The sequence below is a fragment of the Equus caballus genome, chromosome X, assembly GCF_041296265.1.
Source record: "Equus caballus isolate H_3958 breed thoroughbred chromosome X, TB-T2T, whole genome shotgun sequence".
NCBI lineage: Eukaryota > Metazoa > Chordata > Mammalia > Perissodactyla > Equidae > Equus > Equus caballus.
In genome coordinates, this window is record NC_091715.1 from 70,594,490 (window position 1) to 70,611,136 (window position 16,647).

General features: G+C 41.4%; 1 protein-coding gene across 3 annotated transcripts in view; it reads right to left on the reverse strand.

Annotated features, from left to right (window-relative positions):
• Positions 1-16,647, reverse strand: part of NEXMIF (neurite extension and migration factor) — a 111,901-nt gene that overhangs the window by 5,869 nt on the left and 89,385 nt on the right. Inside the window, exons 2-4 of one of the 3 annotated variants that reach the window (XM_023633278.2) lie at positions 8,534-8,687; positions 5,596-5,721; positions 536-4,910 (exon numbers count right to left, since the gene is read on the reverse strand). In XM_023633278.2, coding sequence (XP_023489046.1) covers positions 536-4,910; positions 5,596-5,674 — 4,454 coding nt within the window. In that variant the 5' untranslated portion in view covers positions 5,675-5,721; positions 8,534-8,687. Of the gene's footprint in view, positions 1-392; positions 4,911-5,595; positions 5,722-8,533; positions 8,688-16,647 lie in introns of those variants that run through there. The other 2 variants (XM_070257506.1, XM_070257507.1) reach the window with 2 other exon arrangements.

The window sequence follows — 16,647 nt, forward strand, 5'->3', positions numbered from 1 at the left end:
ACAAAGGGATCATACCATCTAAATTTGTTTACATCATACTAGATGCCGTATGATGCAGAAAAAGATACAAATAGCAGGGGGGCACTGGAAAGCACTCTTAATTGCCACACGATGAGATTTTGTTTTCCAAATTATGCTCTTTTTGCTTAAATGATCTTGGCTTTTGTCTATATAACTTTTCAATTCTGTTGTCCAAAATTTTTCTTACTGCAAAGCCCTTTCCTTCCCCAAATCATTCAAGAGCATATTTTAGTTCTATTTTCTCAATAAGTAAAAACTAATGCTGAATAGCAGAAAAGGTAGCCTTGTTAGAGCTTATCCCTAGCCAAGCCACAACAGAATTGCCCAATCTTTTGGGTGGCTCAAAGGCATAGGGATTTTCATGCATTTTTTTCTTTTCTTTTTAAATTGAATGGGACAGTTTCTTTCATGCAAACTTTTGCTTTCAAGAGGGGAAAAAATGAGGGACTATGGGCTTAGCAGGTAGTAGGAAAGCTAAGGGTGCATCGTCCTAGCCATTTTGGTGCAGTATTACCTCAGTTTTTCAAAAGAAGCTGTCCCAGCCTCATCCTTGTGGACCTGTTCCCGCTCCATGCGCTTTCCCTTACACTTCTCATCTCTCAGGGCCTTGGAGCTGGATTTGTGACGATATAACTTTTTGTGTGTTGGTCCGTTATTGCCTAAAGTGCTCAGGTTATTATACTTTTTATCAAAGAAGGCAGAGCAAGAGTCCTCATTATTATAACCAGGCGTGTTTGCACGACCAGGATCACCTATCGCTGCTTTCCCATTGCTTTTACTCACACCCTTGATGGACCTGTGATTCTTAGTGGCTCCTGGGGACCCACTGTTGACCTTTTTCTTAGATTCCTGTGGTGTCCCAGCCAATATTTTGAGGGTTTTTAATTTTAGACTATTGGACTCAGGGGAGTAGAATATGTTGGGGTCCTCATGGTGCTCCAAGGGTTCCCAAAGGGGCTCTATGGAGGCCATCATGAATCTCTGCACATCTGCCATACCAGAGGCGATGTTGGACAAGATATAGGAAGGCTCTTGAAACTCCCGTTGGTCATCATCCAGGAGGCTGTTGGTGTTAGTGCCCATGCTCATGTCGCTCCAGCCTGGGTTGGTGTCCTTCCCCAAAGCCCAATCTCCAGAAAGTCCCTTCTGATTTGGCATCTTCATAGAGGCCACAGGGCCACCATGCTGGATACATTCGGCCAATGTCTTCCCTGTGGATATGCTGTTGATTTGACCTCCTCCACGGCCAATGCCAATTTGCATTTTCTCTCCATTGACTGCAGCCATGTATTTCCCTTTCTTTGTTGACTTAGGGACCTGGCGGGAGGTTTTGCCAGGTGGCTTTTCACTCCCTTTGTTGTTGGCTTTGGGTGATTTTTTCCTGGTGTTTTTTTGAGAAGAGCTTTGGTTCATAGCCCCACTCTTGCTGGGTGAACTTTTCTTTCTTGATTTCGACACTTTGTTATTGGTACTCATTTGACCAGATGGATCATTAAATGTTGATAGACAAGGGGTTTTTTGGAGCAGGCTGACAGAATCCTCATCATTGAACATATGGAACTGAAACTGATGGTTATTTAAAGTAAATCCATCATCCACTTGGACCTGCCGTGAAAGGGTACTGCAGTCCCACTTGATTTTCTCCATATTGCCCAGTGGTCCTGGGACACCCTCTTGGAACCCCTTCAGTGTTCCTAGTGTCTTGATACCCTCACATCTGGTAATTTGAGGAGAAAGACTAGGGGTGTCAGGCGGGGACATCTCTGAGAGAGAAGAGTGGCGGAATTTGTCAGGAGTGAAGTTGGAGATATCCAGGAGGTCAGTGGACTCCTTTAGTGGTACTATCTCATCAATGCTCTGCTGGATCACCAGCTTGGGGCTGCAATGGGCCAGGAAGTCATCAGTGATATCATCATCACCATCCTTTTCACAGGGCTTCAAGCTTAAGGAGCAATAATTGCTTGAGTTGACAGAGAGTGGTGTTATTGAATCAAAGTTAAAGAGTCGACCATCATCCATACTGACTGGGCTCTGCTGGAAAGGAAAGCAGAGCTCTGCATTATTAAAGTGACATAATTGATAAGAGTCATCAGACGGGAGCTGGGTGTCTTGCACAGAGGCATATAAGACCTTGTTGCAACTACTGCCACCACTATTGAGGCAGATTGGATTGTATGTTGTAGCTGTGAGATTATTTTCCATGGAGACTACTTGGGAGACTACAAATTCACTGGATTGGGTTGGAGCTATCTCCCTTGAGACTTCAGCTATGAATTCCTGTGGGCCGGAAGTAGGCTTGTTGGGCCACACATTTCCATAGTTGTTTGATTCCATTTTGAAGTTTTGGGATGGCTGCTGCAGCTCAGACTCAGAAGGTGAGGAAAGCACACAATCCTGCGCAGGCTGGAGAGGTACAAATGATTTTTCTGTTTGAGTGAGGTTGCCTTCATTTTGCTCTGGAGAATGGTGAGTGAAGTATGAGATACCAGTATTATTTGACAAGTCAGAAGGATCTAACAATGTCTGCAAATACCCTCCAGGTATAACAGGTATATTGGTGGCAACATTAGCAGATGATAGAGGCATTTCAGAGGAGCAGGTGGTTGGTAGGAAAGTAGAATTCTTAGCAACCTTTGCCTCATGAAATTCAGATAGATGGGAACTGTTTGAGGTCCCAGGAATAGCTTCATTCTTTAAATTAGCTTTGGAGGATTGGTCTTCCAAAAGAGGGCTCATTTGAACAACTGGCTTGCTTTCTTGCCCAGCTTTGATTTTCTTGGATTTTAACCTGGCTTCACTTTTAAATTTGATTTTGTTGAGCACTTTCCTCTCTGGCCCCTTAAATTCTGCATCTTGGGCTTTTACTTTTACTGATTCAGGACCTGTGATATCATTTAAATGTGATCCATTTGCACAGCTGGGGACAGCCAGAGGTGCTGACTTCAGTGTACCTTTCAGGATTCCATTTTCTTTACGACTACTAGCTTGCCTCTGATCATTGCAGAATGAAACCTGCTTACCACTTGCTGAAGTTTCCATGGATGGGATTCTTTGAATTCTGTGCCTGTTGCTAAGTTTAGATTTTCGTTTGCGAGCAGGTGGCAGAAATGACATCTCAAAGCTACCTGGTTCAAAGCTTTGCTTTTGGCATAAGGGTGTCTTGTTGGAGTCTGTATTGCTGTTTCTCTGTTTCTTTTTCTTCTGCCAGAAGCCCTTCAAGGGGGCCAGCTTGGCGTACTTGTTGAGTTGATTCTCATTCAAATTCACTGTTGTCTCACTGGCATCCACTCTACCCAACTTCACCAGCATGTTCTTCTCACCTTTAAAGCGATTGATGATGATATATTTGATAATAACAGGGGGTTCTTTACGGGTTACTTTTCTTCTCTTTTTGGGACACCATTCATCATCATCTTCCTCTTTTGAACCACCTGGCAGCCATTCCTTCCTCTCATTTACTTTTTCACCCTCTAGTGAATCAACATCATATAGATAATCTTCACTGTACCTGACTTTTCTCTTGGCTCGCAGGCCATAGTTCTGTTGGGAGGAGGAGCTGCCAGAATTAGTGTCCCGAGCCATATAGCGGCTACAGTCCTTGATCTCTCCCATGGCATCATAAGAGACCTCAATGAAGGAACTGTCATCACTGAAATGCCCTGATGCCTCCAAGGAATTTGCAAGATGGCCCTGCTTTGGATTCTTAAATTGCCCTACCTCAGTCCCACTGCATGGTTTATTTAAGGCAGACTTTTCTCCATTATCCTTTCCATCTTTTTTCTCTACACCTTTGTCTTCCTGTCCTTCTTCTTTGCCTTTCTTCTTGTCCAAGTTTTTATCTTCCTCTCCCCAGATGATGCTCACATCAGGGACCTTGAATTGGGAAAGATCACTGCTCTGTTTCAGGGCCCCACTCTTAGACTCTCGCTTAGGACAGGTAGTAAAGACACTGGGAAAAAAGTTGAATTGTGCATCCTCCTGCATCAGAAGGGTGGTCTTGTCTCGAACATTGTCTTGGAAGGATTCATATCGAATTTTCAGGGAGCAGACATCACTGCCCAACGTTGACTCATCATCATCGAACATATAGTTATCCACATCTTCTTCAGAGAATAGATTGACAGACAGCTCATTCTTGGAACAGAGGTCAAGCAGTTCAATCTTACTCTCACTAATGAAAGTCTCAAAGTAACCCCAATCCTGATTGGAATTTGCCAGCAAAGCCTCTTCTGTATTGCACTTATCTAACAGTAATGCCTCATAATAACTTTTCTGAGCTGGATCCTCCAAGTCGATGTCAGGTTTCTCAGCTTCTCGTCTATCTCCTGCCCTTGATTTGTGCAGGGGGAAGCCCAGGAGCTGGTCTGAGAGCAGCTGCTCTCCGTATTTCATGTTTTCTCCAGCATTAATACACTGAATCCCTATATCAGAGACTGCACAGGTTTCATAATCCCTGTTTAGATCACTGACTTTCAGACTGATCCCCGGCTCAGGATCTACTGCATCCTTGGAGTCCATGAAGCAGCCCAAGCAAGTCCGGCTTGGCTGCATGAGGCAGTCCCCATTCAGAGCTGACATGCCTGCAGGCTCCATTATGGTGAATGGAGCTTTCTCACACTCATTGGGCAGTGACCATGTGTTCAGGCCTTTTGCAACACCAGACGTAAGGGAGATGGCATTCACAGAAGTGCTATTAGCAGCATGCTCAGGTGGTTCAATCAGGCCCAAAGGAGAGGGAGGGCTCTGCACACAGGGTTTCTTCGAGGGCAGAGGCAGGAGACCCCTGGGATACATCAAGGTCTCTTTTTGAACCACTGGTATAGGCTGGATTGGTGCGACAGCTTCTAGAGCTGCAAATGACTTCATTGCCACACCCTGGTCCTCTGAGTCTAGAGAAAAGGGAAAGAAACGACAGGAATCAAGTTAAAGGTCTTAGACCAGACTCATTAACTGTCTTTCCCTTGATCAGTTTCTGGTCTTAGATCTCATACAAGCTAAGCTGCAGCTTCTCTAGCTTTAGAACTAGAAACTACAAAGTTAAAGAACAACCTGATTTTACATTGAACATTCATGTGAGTGAAAAATAATATTTCTTCAGGTTCAGCCTTTTCTTCAGACACAGACAGAGCTCTCCTCAGAAACGAGGAAATAATTGGACTGCTTGATTAATTGGAAAGTCAAGACTTTCAGGGTAGGAAAATGCTCAGATGGGATATTCATGGTTTTGAGCAATGAGACTCAGTCCTATCCTTCAGACCTCTGTTCTGGAAGCTCCTACTGAATCTAGACATTCCATGCCTCACATCAGACCACATTTCTAATTCACTAGGAATTTTGAGGAACTTAAGTATTCATCTGACATAGATCATTTGGGAGAGCAAAGGGGTTGGATTAGATACCTCCTAGAGACCATTCTAGCCCAGTTAGAGATTTGGTGGAATAAAGTTTAGGATTAACATCAATCTCAGAGGCATCCTAGACTTAACCTACCCCAACTTTGTGGATACTGGAAGTCTATAGTAATAACCAAGGATTACTGGGAGAGACATTTGTACTATAATTAAATTCCCTTACCATTTTCTTTGACCCCATTAATCAGAGTGTTTTCTCCGTTGGCTGAGGCAACAACAGCCTTATCTTGTTGGTTATCCATGAATGTAACCTCTTATTGTTTCATTCCAAGTCCAAATGTTGTCCAACCTGCACATTTCAAATATATAATATCAGTTATTAATTTTTTTTCTGTTTTAAGGTTATTTTGGTTAGAGAGGTCTTTAAAGGCTCACCAGAATTTACCTGTTTCCAGACTGGCCTCATTACTGCTAATGTTTTTGTTTCATAGTTTATACCTACCATATAAGCCAATTTGGAAATTCACACTTCATTCATACATCCTAGATCCTTCTGTCCCCTCTAGGCCACCATACTATTCAAAATTGAAATCTAAAGAAGCAGGCAAACTTATACCTTTTTCCAGATAGTAAGACATTTAACCTAATCATGGCCATCCAATTAGGAAGGATGCAAAGTAGAGTCCAGAGTAACCTAAGATAAGGGTGTGTGCTTGTGGAGATTGGCTTTATTTACGTTTGTCTCATTTCTACTTCAGATTATCTGAAGCTCTTCAAAAATAAGCCAATTCATACATAACACACACATATAAATGACACTCATATTTTCTCTCTCTATGCATTAAAATTTGACTACTAAGGATGAAAGAAGTAGAGAATCCTTTCCTTGGATTCTTGACTTTCATGACCTTAACTCTGGTTTTGACAAGTATTCCTCTGAGCCCATAGCAGGATTTTAAAATGTGACCACAAAGAAGATCTGGAATTTCTGAAAAGGTCCCACCATAATCTGGTATTTTTAGGGCACAGAACACATATCCAAAGCCCCTCATCTCCTGCCCACCTACCTGGGTGGTAGGTATATGCAAAATGACAGGAGACAAGACCACCCAAGATGGAGGTATCTACCATGTGCCACTACAACATCTATAAGCCTCTATTTATTCCAGCCCCCCTTTTCCTAGACCTTCTCCTCAGTCAGTATCCTTCCCTTTATTAAAAAGTAAAGACTACTGATGGCCAAGAAACTATTACAAGAATCTCAATTGTATATGCACTTATCCTAATTCATGTGCATACTATAAAATGTAGGTCCAGTGTTGAGGGAACAAGAAGCAGTGAGCCAGACATAGTTTTACATGATTCAGTTTATGTGATATTTTATCTATCTGGGCCTATTCTTATCTGTAAAATAAGAAGTCTGCACTAGGCAATCATCCAGTTTTAAAAATGTTAGATGATCCTGGTTTCCCCCTAACATTTATATATCGGAATTGCCAAATTTTCTTCTCATTTTATACAAGACCTGACTTGAGAGTAGCCAATAAGCAACAGGTGCCAGGGAAAAGAGAAAGAAATGCTTATTTGTATTTACACAGAAAGAAGGGCTGAAGATTTCTAAAAGATGGAGAGGAGTGGCTAGCAATATCAAAGTCCCCATCCCTTGGCAAGGAGGGCTCGTTTGTGGTGGAATTGAATGAACAGATCGGATGGCTGAGCCTCTGCTTTAGAAAGGACCGTATGGGTCAGATGGAATCATACCGCCGTCATGGATTGCTCTGTGCATCTTTTTTTTTTTTTTTAAAGGAACTCAGTAGAACTTCAGGTATCATTTTACTCCTCTTTAACCCCTACACTAATTCCATCTTGGCAGGGACTTGATAAGTGGCAAATTATTTGTGGATTTTAATAATTTAGTATCTTCTTGTCCCTTATGCCTAAGGCTAACTACAATGAAGTCCGTTTTATCACCAGGAAGACCAAGGCAGAGAGAAACAAAAACTAAAATAAGGTCACAAAATAACATAACACAATGGCAGATCTATGAAAGGGACCCAAGTCTCCTGACCAAAAGACCAGGTGTTTTTCCTTAAAGCGCAAAATGTTTTCTCTATAATTTCACCACTTCTAATCCCTGGTCAAAACAAGGCTGTAGAAATATGTTTGCACATGTTACTGATCTATACTTCCACCCCCTTTCAGGTAATGAAATAAAGAACAGCTGCCTCAGACAAGCATTGATTATTAGTAAAAATTAATGTACCATAAAATATATAGAGGAGCAAAGTATCAAGAATTATCCAATCTTGTCAGACAGGAAAAGAACAATATGTTAGGGGACATATTAGTGCCATTGTAACTTTACTCCGGGATGTTATTTCCCTAAGAACATAAATTTTTTCTAATAGAAAAATATGACCAAGCATCCATGATTTATGGTTCTGAATTAAAGGGAATCCTAAAGGGTTGAGAATAAAGGAAATACAATTTGGCAAGAGATAAAGAAGAGGTGAAGAGTGGTATGGGAACTTGACGAGCTGGGAAGAGGGGAGGAAATGGATGAATACCCCCTAGGTGCCAGACTGGATACAGTTACAGAAGTTATCTCATTTTGCATTTATAATCTCTTTGTAAGGTTGGCTCTACTAGCTTCCCATTTTTTTTCAAAAGGGAAAACTGAGAGTATCATAGACATTAACTTAGTGATTATCAATTATTTCGGCCTTTCTTCTACAGAATTAGAAGGCTAAACCCTGAGTGGACAATCATTTAGTCCTTTCCTATGACTTCAAAACTCAGCTATAAACAAGACAACCTAAAGGTATATATTTTCCCACATTTCTATTTATTTATACCTTGGCTGCTTATAAAAATGATTTCAGAGAGGGATTATAATTTTTCATAGTTACAGTACAAACAACTCTGGGCTTGCTTTAGCTTTTCCTCACCTATCAGCATTTTAGGACAACACATTTTGTGGGATTTTAAAAATCTGTTTTGAGCTTAAAATTGATTCTCACTTTTGGGATAATGTACAACAAAATGTTCTACGGATCATGGTAAATCAAGCAGTGTAATGGCACTGAAATAACATTAGTATGGAGACAAGTATTTTGAAGCAAGGAAGTGCTCAATTAAACCAGAAGAACAAACCCTCCTACCTGCCTTTCCCCTCAGTTGAGCCTGAGAAGTGTTCATAGATCCTGTCCCAGTAGGCTGCTATGCTCTTCCCCAAAGGCCTTTAAGCCTCAGGTCTCAGAGTCTAGATGACCCACACCAGCATTTGTGTTGGGGGCTGTCCGTGGCCTTTTCCAACTGGAAAAAAAAAGCAAAGCAAGAAAGTAAATCATGTTTCTGCCCATGGACCTGGGGCAACACAGCCTTTGGGGTTTGAGTAGTGCTGATTTCTGGGATATCAGTTTAAATGAATTCAACAAATTGACGAGGTACCACCTGTGGTCATGGCAGTGTACCAGGAAGTGGAGTAGAAAAGTTAGGTGAATGGAACTAGACCCATGTTCTCAAGGTGCTCAGTGTTTACTGGGGGAGAACAAGCCATAGACAAATTCTAATAAATGTATAATATACTGAAAGAGAGGCAAAAAGTTTCTATGGGAGTTTCAAATGGAGAGAGATTATCCTACTTCTAGAGAGGAGAGAGATCAGTATTTAAGATGGACTTTAGAGGATGGTCTTTCAGGAGGTGGGCACGGGGACGTATAGAGGAGAGAAAGGCACTCCAGGCTGAAGATATCTCATGAGATGGCATGAATCTCTCCCCACTCCAGTCTATCCTCTAAACAATTGCTACAGAATCACAGGTCTGACAACTTGGCTTAAACTTTTCTGTTTTTGCCTTGCGTATAACACCCTTCTCAATCAGTTCTCAACTTTTCAAGTTGTATTCTCCTTTCATTATGTTCACCTTCCCCTATACTCCCAAATATTCTAACTCCTTTTGCTCCCTTAATGTGCTAGACCAGTTTTTGCTTCTGGGTGTCTTGCACTTGATATTCTCTCTGCCTGGAATGCCTCCCTCCACCTTCTCCCCTTCCCTTCCTCCTTCCCCTCCTCCCCTTTCCAGCCTCCCTTTCACCTGCTTTTTCCTATTCCCTACTCATTTTTCCTTGACACCTTCCTTGATTCTCCCCACGCCCAAGATATTAGTCTCTTCCCTTCTCTGTGTTCTGAAAGAACTTTGATCTCCTCTGTGTTTATCACTTTATATAGACATTACTTATTTATGTGTGTGTATGAGGAAGATTGTCGCTGAGCCAACATCTGTGCCAATCTTCCTCTACTTTATGTGGGATGCGGCCACAGCATGGCTTGATGAGCGGTGCTAGGTCCATGCCCGGGATCCGAATCTGCGAACCCCAGGCCACCGAAGCAGAGCATGTGAACTTAACCACTACACCATCAGGCCAGCCTCTAGACATTACTTCTTTATATCTGATACCCTCAAAAGACTAAGTGGCCCCCAACCTCCACAAGGCCTAGCTCACATAGTGCTTAGAAAATGGTATGTACTCTGTAAAAGTTGATTAGACAATAATGTTGGATGGTAGGAAAAGATGGCAAAGAATTTCAGAACAATAAGAATTTTGCTAAAATATAAAGTACACACAAGAAAATATGGCTGAAAACATAAGAGCTATACTGTGGGGCTATACTGTGGAGGCCACCCAAATCTTAATTCAGGAAGACACTGAAGGGTTTTGAGCAGAGGAACGCTACGATTAAAACATTAGGACCAGCGAGTGGGAGAATCAGAGGTAGGGAAATAGGTTAGGAGACAATGTTCAGGTGTGAGAGGTCAAGAAGATTAGAATTAGAGAGGAGGAAATAAGAATGGAAAGGAGATGTTAGATTTGAGTAGAACTGCAGAGGTGTGCTGTATAGACTTGGAAAATGATTTAGATGTGGTACATGAGGGAGCAGGAGTCAGTATACAGAGAGAAGAGAAAGGTCAAGCAGTCAACAGATGGTTGTGAAAGGAACACTAGGGGTGGCTGGATTCCAGGCCAGAGTATCCTCAGAAATACAGGTGCCAGGATCTTCATGAGAATAAAGCAAGGTGCGTAATAAGCTCATTGTCAGGTCCAACATGGATAATGAAGCTGACAAGAGTCTTAGCTATCATACTGGAAAGGAGGCAACCGACCAGCCAGCTAGTATAGATGAGGCATCTACAGGTTTGGTTAGGGACTGAAATGGAGCAAGGAGATGGGAATGCTGTAGCAAACATGTCCACAGAAGGTTTCCAGGCTAGCTTAGCCAAGTTCTGTCTAGTCTGATTCTTTAGGTTCAACTCCAGTCAGTATGATGGATGACAGAATCAGCAATAATACCGAAACCACATTCTTATCCATAACGCTGCTTGGCTAATTCCATTTTCTAATGCCTACCAGGATTTCAAGATACTAGGTTAGAAATATGGAGGTATGATGTTTTTAAGTACAGACAACATGCTTAAATGAAGAGCCATATAAGTTTAAAAATATTAAGGGTGAGAGAGACATCAAAAAGAGGTGATCCCAGTTAAACTCTAAAGAATTCTATATATCTCAAAAGTATGGTATAAATCTATTTCATCTCTTATGATAAAGATTCAAAAATTCAAAAGATAGGCACAAAAAACTCATATAGAAGAGGCGATATTGTGTAATGGACAGAGTACAACCACTAATTAGCTGGGTATCCTCAGAAAAGCTCCTTCCCCTCTCTGGTTCTAAGTTTTCTTAGCTGTACAATAAGAGTTGAACTAGATTGTATCTAAGGGCTCTTCCAGCTTTGAGCAATCTATAATTCGTTTAATTTTTGTTATTTTTCATTAAAAAAATTGAAATCACAAGTGTAAGGAAAAAATTACATATATGAAGAGTTCTGATTTAAGTTTTGTGTGATACTGAGATGAGCCTAAGATGTACATCTGAGGGCACTCTTTATCTCTTCTATCTCACGTCCCTTCCTGTATTCCTCTGATTTTTGTGCATTCCTACCCCAATCCTGTCAGAGGCAACAAATAGAGTGCTGCCGCTGGTGACAGGGCTCTGTATGTTTCACCTGCCTTCATTTTTGGCAGCCACCAGTCTGATGGGGGGAGGCTGTTAGGCTCCTGGGCAGCAGCTAGAGTGGCTGATTTTTGTCCTAGCTCAGTGGCTCAGTGCTTATGTCTCCCTTCCTCTTCTTTTCTTTTTTTTCTCCTAAAGATTGCCACCTGAGCTAACATCTGTTGCCAATCTTCTTCTTTTTTTCTTTTCTTTTTCTTCTCCCCAAAGGTGCCAGTACATAGTTGTATATTCTCGTTGTGAGTGCCTCTAGTTGTGCATCCCTTCCTCTTCTTTTCTCCCTTCCCCTACTGTTCTTATCTGTACCATCCTTTGTGACATCACCCTAAAGAGATTTCCAAAAAGAGCAAGTGCATAGTATGTGAAAATTCATTGTCTTTGTTAAAGCACTACACAAATGCCAGAAAACCTAATATTCAATAAGACTTGAATTAGGAGTAGAAAGAAACAAGCACAAGCACTCATGGGCTCAAGTCAGGAACAGTCAGCCTACCCACTAGTCTTAATTTCTAAACTTTTAGACCATAGGTAGCTCAACTTTACTGGCACATCTCAGTGTCCCTTTGCCTTTGCAAAAGAATTTAATTTGCAGGACTTCTCCTAGCTGCTTTCTCTCTCAAGTCCAAGGAACAAGTGGTAAAGTCCAATCATGGTTTGTCAGGTAAAGAATGGGGTGCTTCTTTTTAAAAAGAATCCCTTTCTTCTTGTTGCTAGACTCATATTGGCAGTATGATGGCACATTAAGCACAGAGAGACCAACCTGGAATGCCTGTCGGTGTGTACCAGATGGTGAGTCCTTGGAAGGACCATGCCACTGTAGCCTGGCACTTTGTGAGAATGGGTTTATACAAGGATTGTGTCTTAATCACAGAGTGCCTTCCTTGACAGGCCACACTGAGTTAACGTTTAACGCTTGAGTGCAATAACTGTAGGCTGAATTATCTTTTGTCTTTCTCCATATGGTTTCTAATCTCCTTTCTTACTACTAATCTATCTTGTTAATTTTATTTTAAAAATGTTATTAAATTCTTTTCAGAAATACAATCACTGAACCACAGGGCTAGAAGGATCTTGGAAGACAGTCTAATCCCAAACTCCCAATTTTACAAATGGGGTACCCAAGTCCTAGAAAGGGGAAACTACTTGCCCAGTGTCACACAGTGAGTTGGTAACACATACATATCCTTGGAAAAATACCCATGGCACCAAGTTACATATCAGGTGGAGTATAAGTTATAAATAAAAGTAACCACTAATCAGAGGGCTACTAACTTTTTGTTTGTCTTTATTGGAGGAAATTCTGTCACAAGTAAGAAAAATGTCTTTGCTTATCCCAAGAGGGGGAATGGTAGGGATTGGGGAAAAAGCCAAACCTCAAATCCATCTAGGAAGGAGGCACTCCTCTTCCAGCCTCAGTATTCTAGAACTTTGTGTTGTCGCCCTGAGGCATACCAGTCCAAGCACCATATTTCTCCCTTCCCCCCACACGTGATGTTCATGTACACTCAAAAAATCATGGTGCCTTTCTTCTCCCATTGTGGAAGCAGGATGCAGCATACTGGACTAGAGTTGGGAGGCAAGTGGAACTGGGAGTTCATTTGAACTGAAAGTGCTAAAATAAATTCAACAATTTAGGGGCTGGCCCAGTGGCGCAGTGGTTAAGCGCGCATGTTCTTCTTCAGTGGCCCGGGGTTCGCTGGCCCGGATCCCAGGTGTGGACATGGCACCGCTTGGCAAGCCATACTGTGGTAGGCATCCCACATATAAAGTAGAGGAAAATGGGCATGGATGTTAGCTCAGGGCCAGTCTTCCTCAGCAAAAAGAGGAGGATTGGCAGCAGATGTTAGCTCAGGGCTCATCTTCCTCAAAAAAAAAAAATCAACTATTTAATAATGCCTAGTTAAAACACCACTTGAAATTTTGGATGGGGAGTTGAGGGACCAGGGACACCACAAGAAGTAAAAAGGGTTTTGAAAAGTCCCAAATAATCATAGTAGTTTTCCTTTATAGTCTTTTACTTATCTCTTACTTCATTCTAACCCCCAAAGCAGGAAACAAGAATGTAAAGAAACAAACATCAAATTAATTACTATACTCATTTAGAAGCCCCTAAAGAATTACAGGCATATCTACTCAATCCCTGATAGATCAGCTATTTTTAGGTAAGCAGACAAAAATCATCTATAAATGATTCCAAGTAAATTGAAGACAACACATAACCAAACACAAAACATCTCAAGAGCAAAAGTGATACTACTAGCCTGGCCCGGGAATTTGGAAACAATCTTGGTCCTTGGAATCTTCCCATGAGATGCTGAGCTAGCTGTTACAACTAACTGGGGACCTCAGTTTCACCATTCATAAAATCCTTGGCCTTGGGGCCGGCCCCATGGCTGAGTGGTTGAGTTCGCGCGCTCGGCTTGGGTGGCCCGGGGTTTCGCTGGTTTGGATCCTGGGCGTGGACACGGCACGGCTCGTCAAGCCATGCAGAGGTGGCATCCCACATGCCACAACTAGAAGGACCCACAACTGAAAATACACAACTATGTACCGGGGGACTTTGGGGAGAAAAAGGAAAAATAAAATCTTTAAAAAAAAATTAAAAAAAAATCCTTGGCCTTCCTTTCTAATTTCAGAGATAGTTCCAAGGCTTTCCTAGCAAAGAAAGCTGGGGGGGAGGGTACCCATCCTCTATACTAAGCAGTGAAGATCAGCATAGTTCAACACTGATAAAGATCTGTGGATCTTGGGCTTAGTTGAGTACGCCACTTCCTTATCTCTTTTGGCTATGTGGAAACTAGTACAAACAGCTGGTTGGAAGGCTGGGTACCACATGAGTGTGGACATATGTTAATTATTTCCACAATTATTAAATACCTGTTTCATATGTTAGACTATGGCATGAGGAAAACAGAAGTGAGAAACACAAGCTCTATTGCCAAGGCACTTACAGTTTAAGAGAGGTAGGGGCATACTTGGCATAGCAGGTATCTCTTATTGTGATGTCTTAGATTGGCTCAAATATTTATTTCTGTATTTTGATTTTACTTTCAAATTATTCCCCTAGCCTAGTCAATCGCCAGGATAGGTCTTCCAGATATTGGTCCAACTGGGATTTCTTTTATCAAAGAAAAAAAATCCCTCTGATCCATATGCACAAGGCTTAGAAAAATGAATCCATCTTTGATCACTCCATGAAGAGAAGTGCAACTTCCCACTCAACTTTGGACGTGCTCTTATTAAATACACAGCTGCTAGGCAACCCCGTAGCAAGTGGTGAGACTACTGCTTCAGATTCCACTCCACCCTCACCACACTCCTTTTGCAGATACGCTTGTAGTAGAGCTCGGCAGTCACTCTCAAATTGATAGACTGGTAGATGCCCGGACCTTTTCACAACCAGAGATCTGTCACTGCCAAAGGTCAGAGGGTCCAGACACCCTCCACCAGTAAATGTACTCCACAGGGTATCTCTTTGTTTAGCTACTTATATGTAGAGAAAAATACTTTAAGATGAGTTTGTTTACAAAAATACTGTTACGACTGCTATAGAAGTTTTATTTAACACGGGAAAGGAAAATTCCAATAACCCCACAAAAGCACCCAGGAACCAAATGCCGTATATTCACAAGACCCCTCCCATCAGAATTTTTCTTATATTCCTTTAATTTTCTACATGGGACCAGGAATGGCTATCCAGGAACAAGGAAAAGGATAGGGTCACTTCCTCTATCTTCTCCAGCACCCAGTTCAAGCCAATCCTGGCTGATGCCCAAAGCCATACAGATGGCATTCTGGGGCTCTGTGCTCATTAAAATCTATACAGGAAACACCCATTGCACGTGCAATTCCAAAGCTCACATTTGTTGAACAGCTGCAGTCAGCTCTGCAGTATTCTTTCCAATTCTAGCAGCAAAGTCCACAGTAGGGAAGAACTTCTTGGGCTCAGGCTTCTGGAGGCTCATCTACTTATGGGCAAAATAAGTCCTAGAGAAGGTAAGAATGACAGCCGTTCTTTCCTAGTAATCCTGGTTTTCTTAGGTTCCTTTGCTATCTTCTCATCTACTGGTAGGGCCAAGTGTTTCTTAGAAGGAGTATTGTCTGCAACTGTAGCATCTATTTACCTTTTTTGTGCCAATACTAGGCTCACTTGCAACTTCTAACCTGCACCATCTAACACAGAAGCCACTAGTCACATGTAGCTATTCAAATTTAAATGTAAATGAATTAACATTAAATAAAATTAAAATTTCAGTTCCTCAGTCACACTAGTCATATTTCAAGTGCTATGTGGCCAGCAGTTACCATACTGGACAGCATAGAGACAGAACATTTTCATTATCAAAGAAAGTTCTACTAGGTAGTACTGCTATTCTTACTCCCTAATCATCTCATCACCTTTGTACGGGCTGGCCTAGCATTTTATCTATCTTTTTGGTCTCAGGCAAAAAGGGTTGATGTTATCATGTTCCTCAATTCATCAGTAATCCAAGCAAAGTTTCTTTCTTGCCATTATTCATTTATTCCCATTTATTCCTACACTCTTTCATAGCTAACCATTCTAATGTGGTAAATATGTATCTTTGTATGTGTTCTTTTAAAAACTGTATTGTTTTATGTGTATGTTTAAAAATTTTATGTAAATGGTATCATGCTATAGATCTCATTCTTTTACTTTTTACTACGAATCATGTTTTAAAGACCCGTTCATAACTCTACGTGTATATCTAATCTGTTGCTTTTATCTGCTGAATAATGCTCTATGGTATGCACCTACCCACATTTTACCTCTGTGCTTTCATTACAATAAACCCCCAGGTTCCTGGCCTAGCACTTTACAGAACTCTTGGCAGAAGTTCCTGGCTTCACAGAAAATCTTCAAAGAAAATCATAATCAAAAGTACTTGTAATTTGAGTATGTGACCTCACTTTTAATTGTGGGTATCCCTCCCTGGAATATATACCCTTGTCCTATCCTTCAATATTCTAACTTACTGGTATTATTCTTTGCCTGTTATTGGTCATTGTTCATTTTTCGCTTGGCTCTGATCTTGTATGAGGTTTCTTGCCTATTCTTAAGCTCAAATAATGGTTTTCCTTTGGTCTTTCTGATTACCTGGACTCAGGTTATTAGCTTATGAAGTCCCTTATCTCTTCTGTTTGTTTCTGACTTTTCCTATAACTCCTTTTCTTTGTCTTGCTGC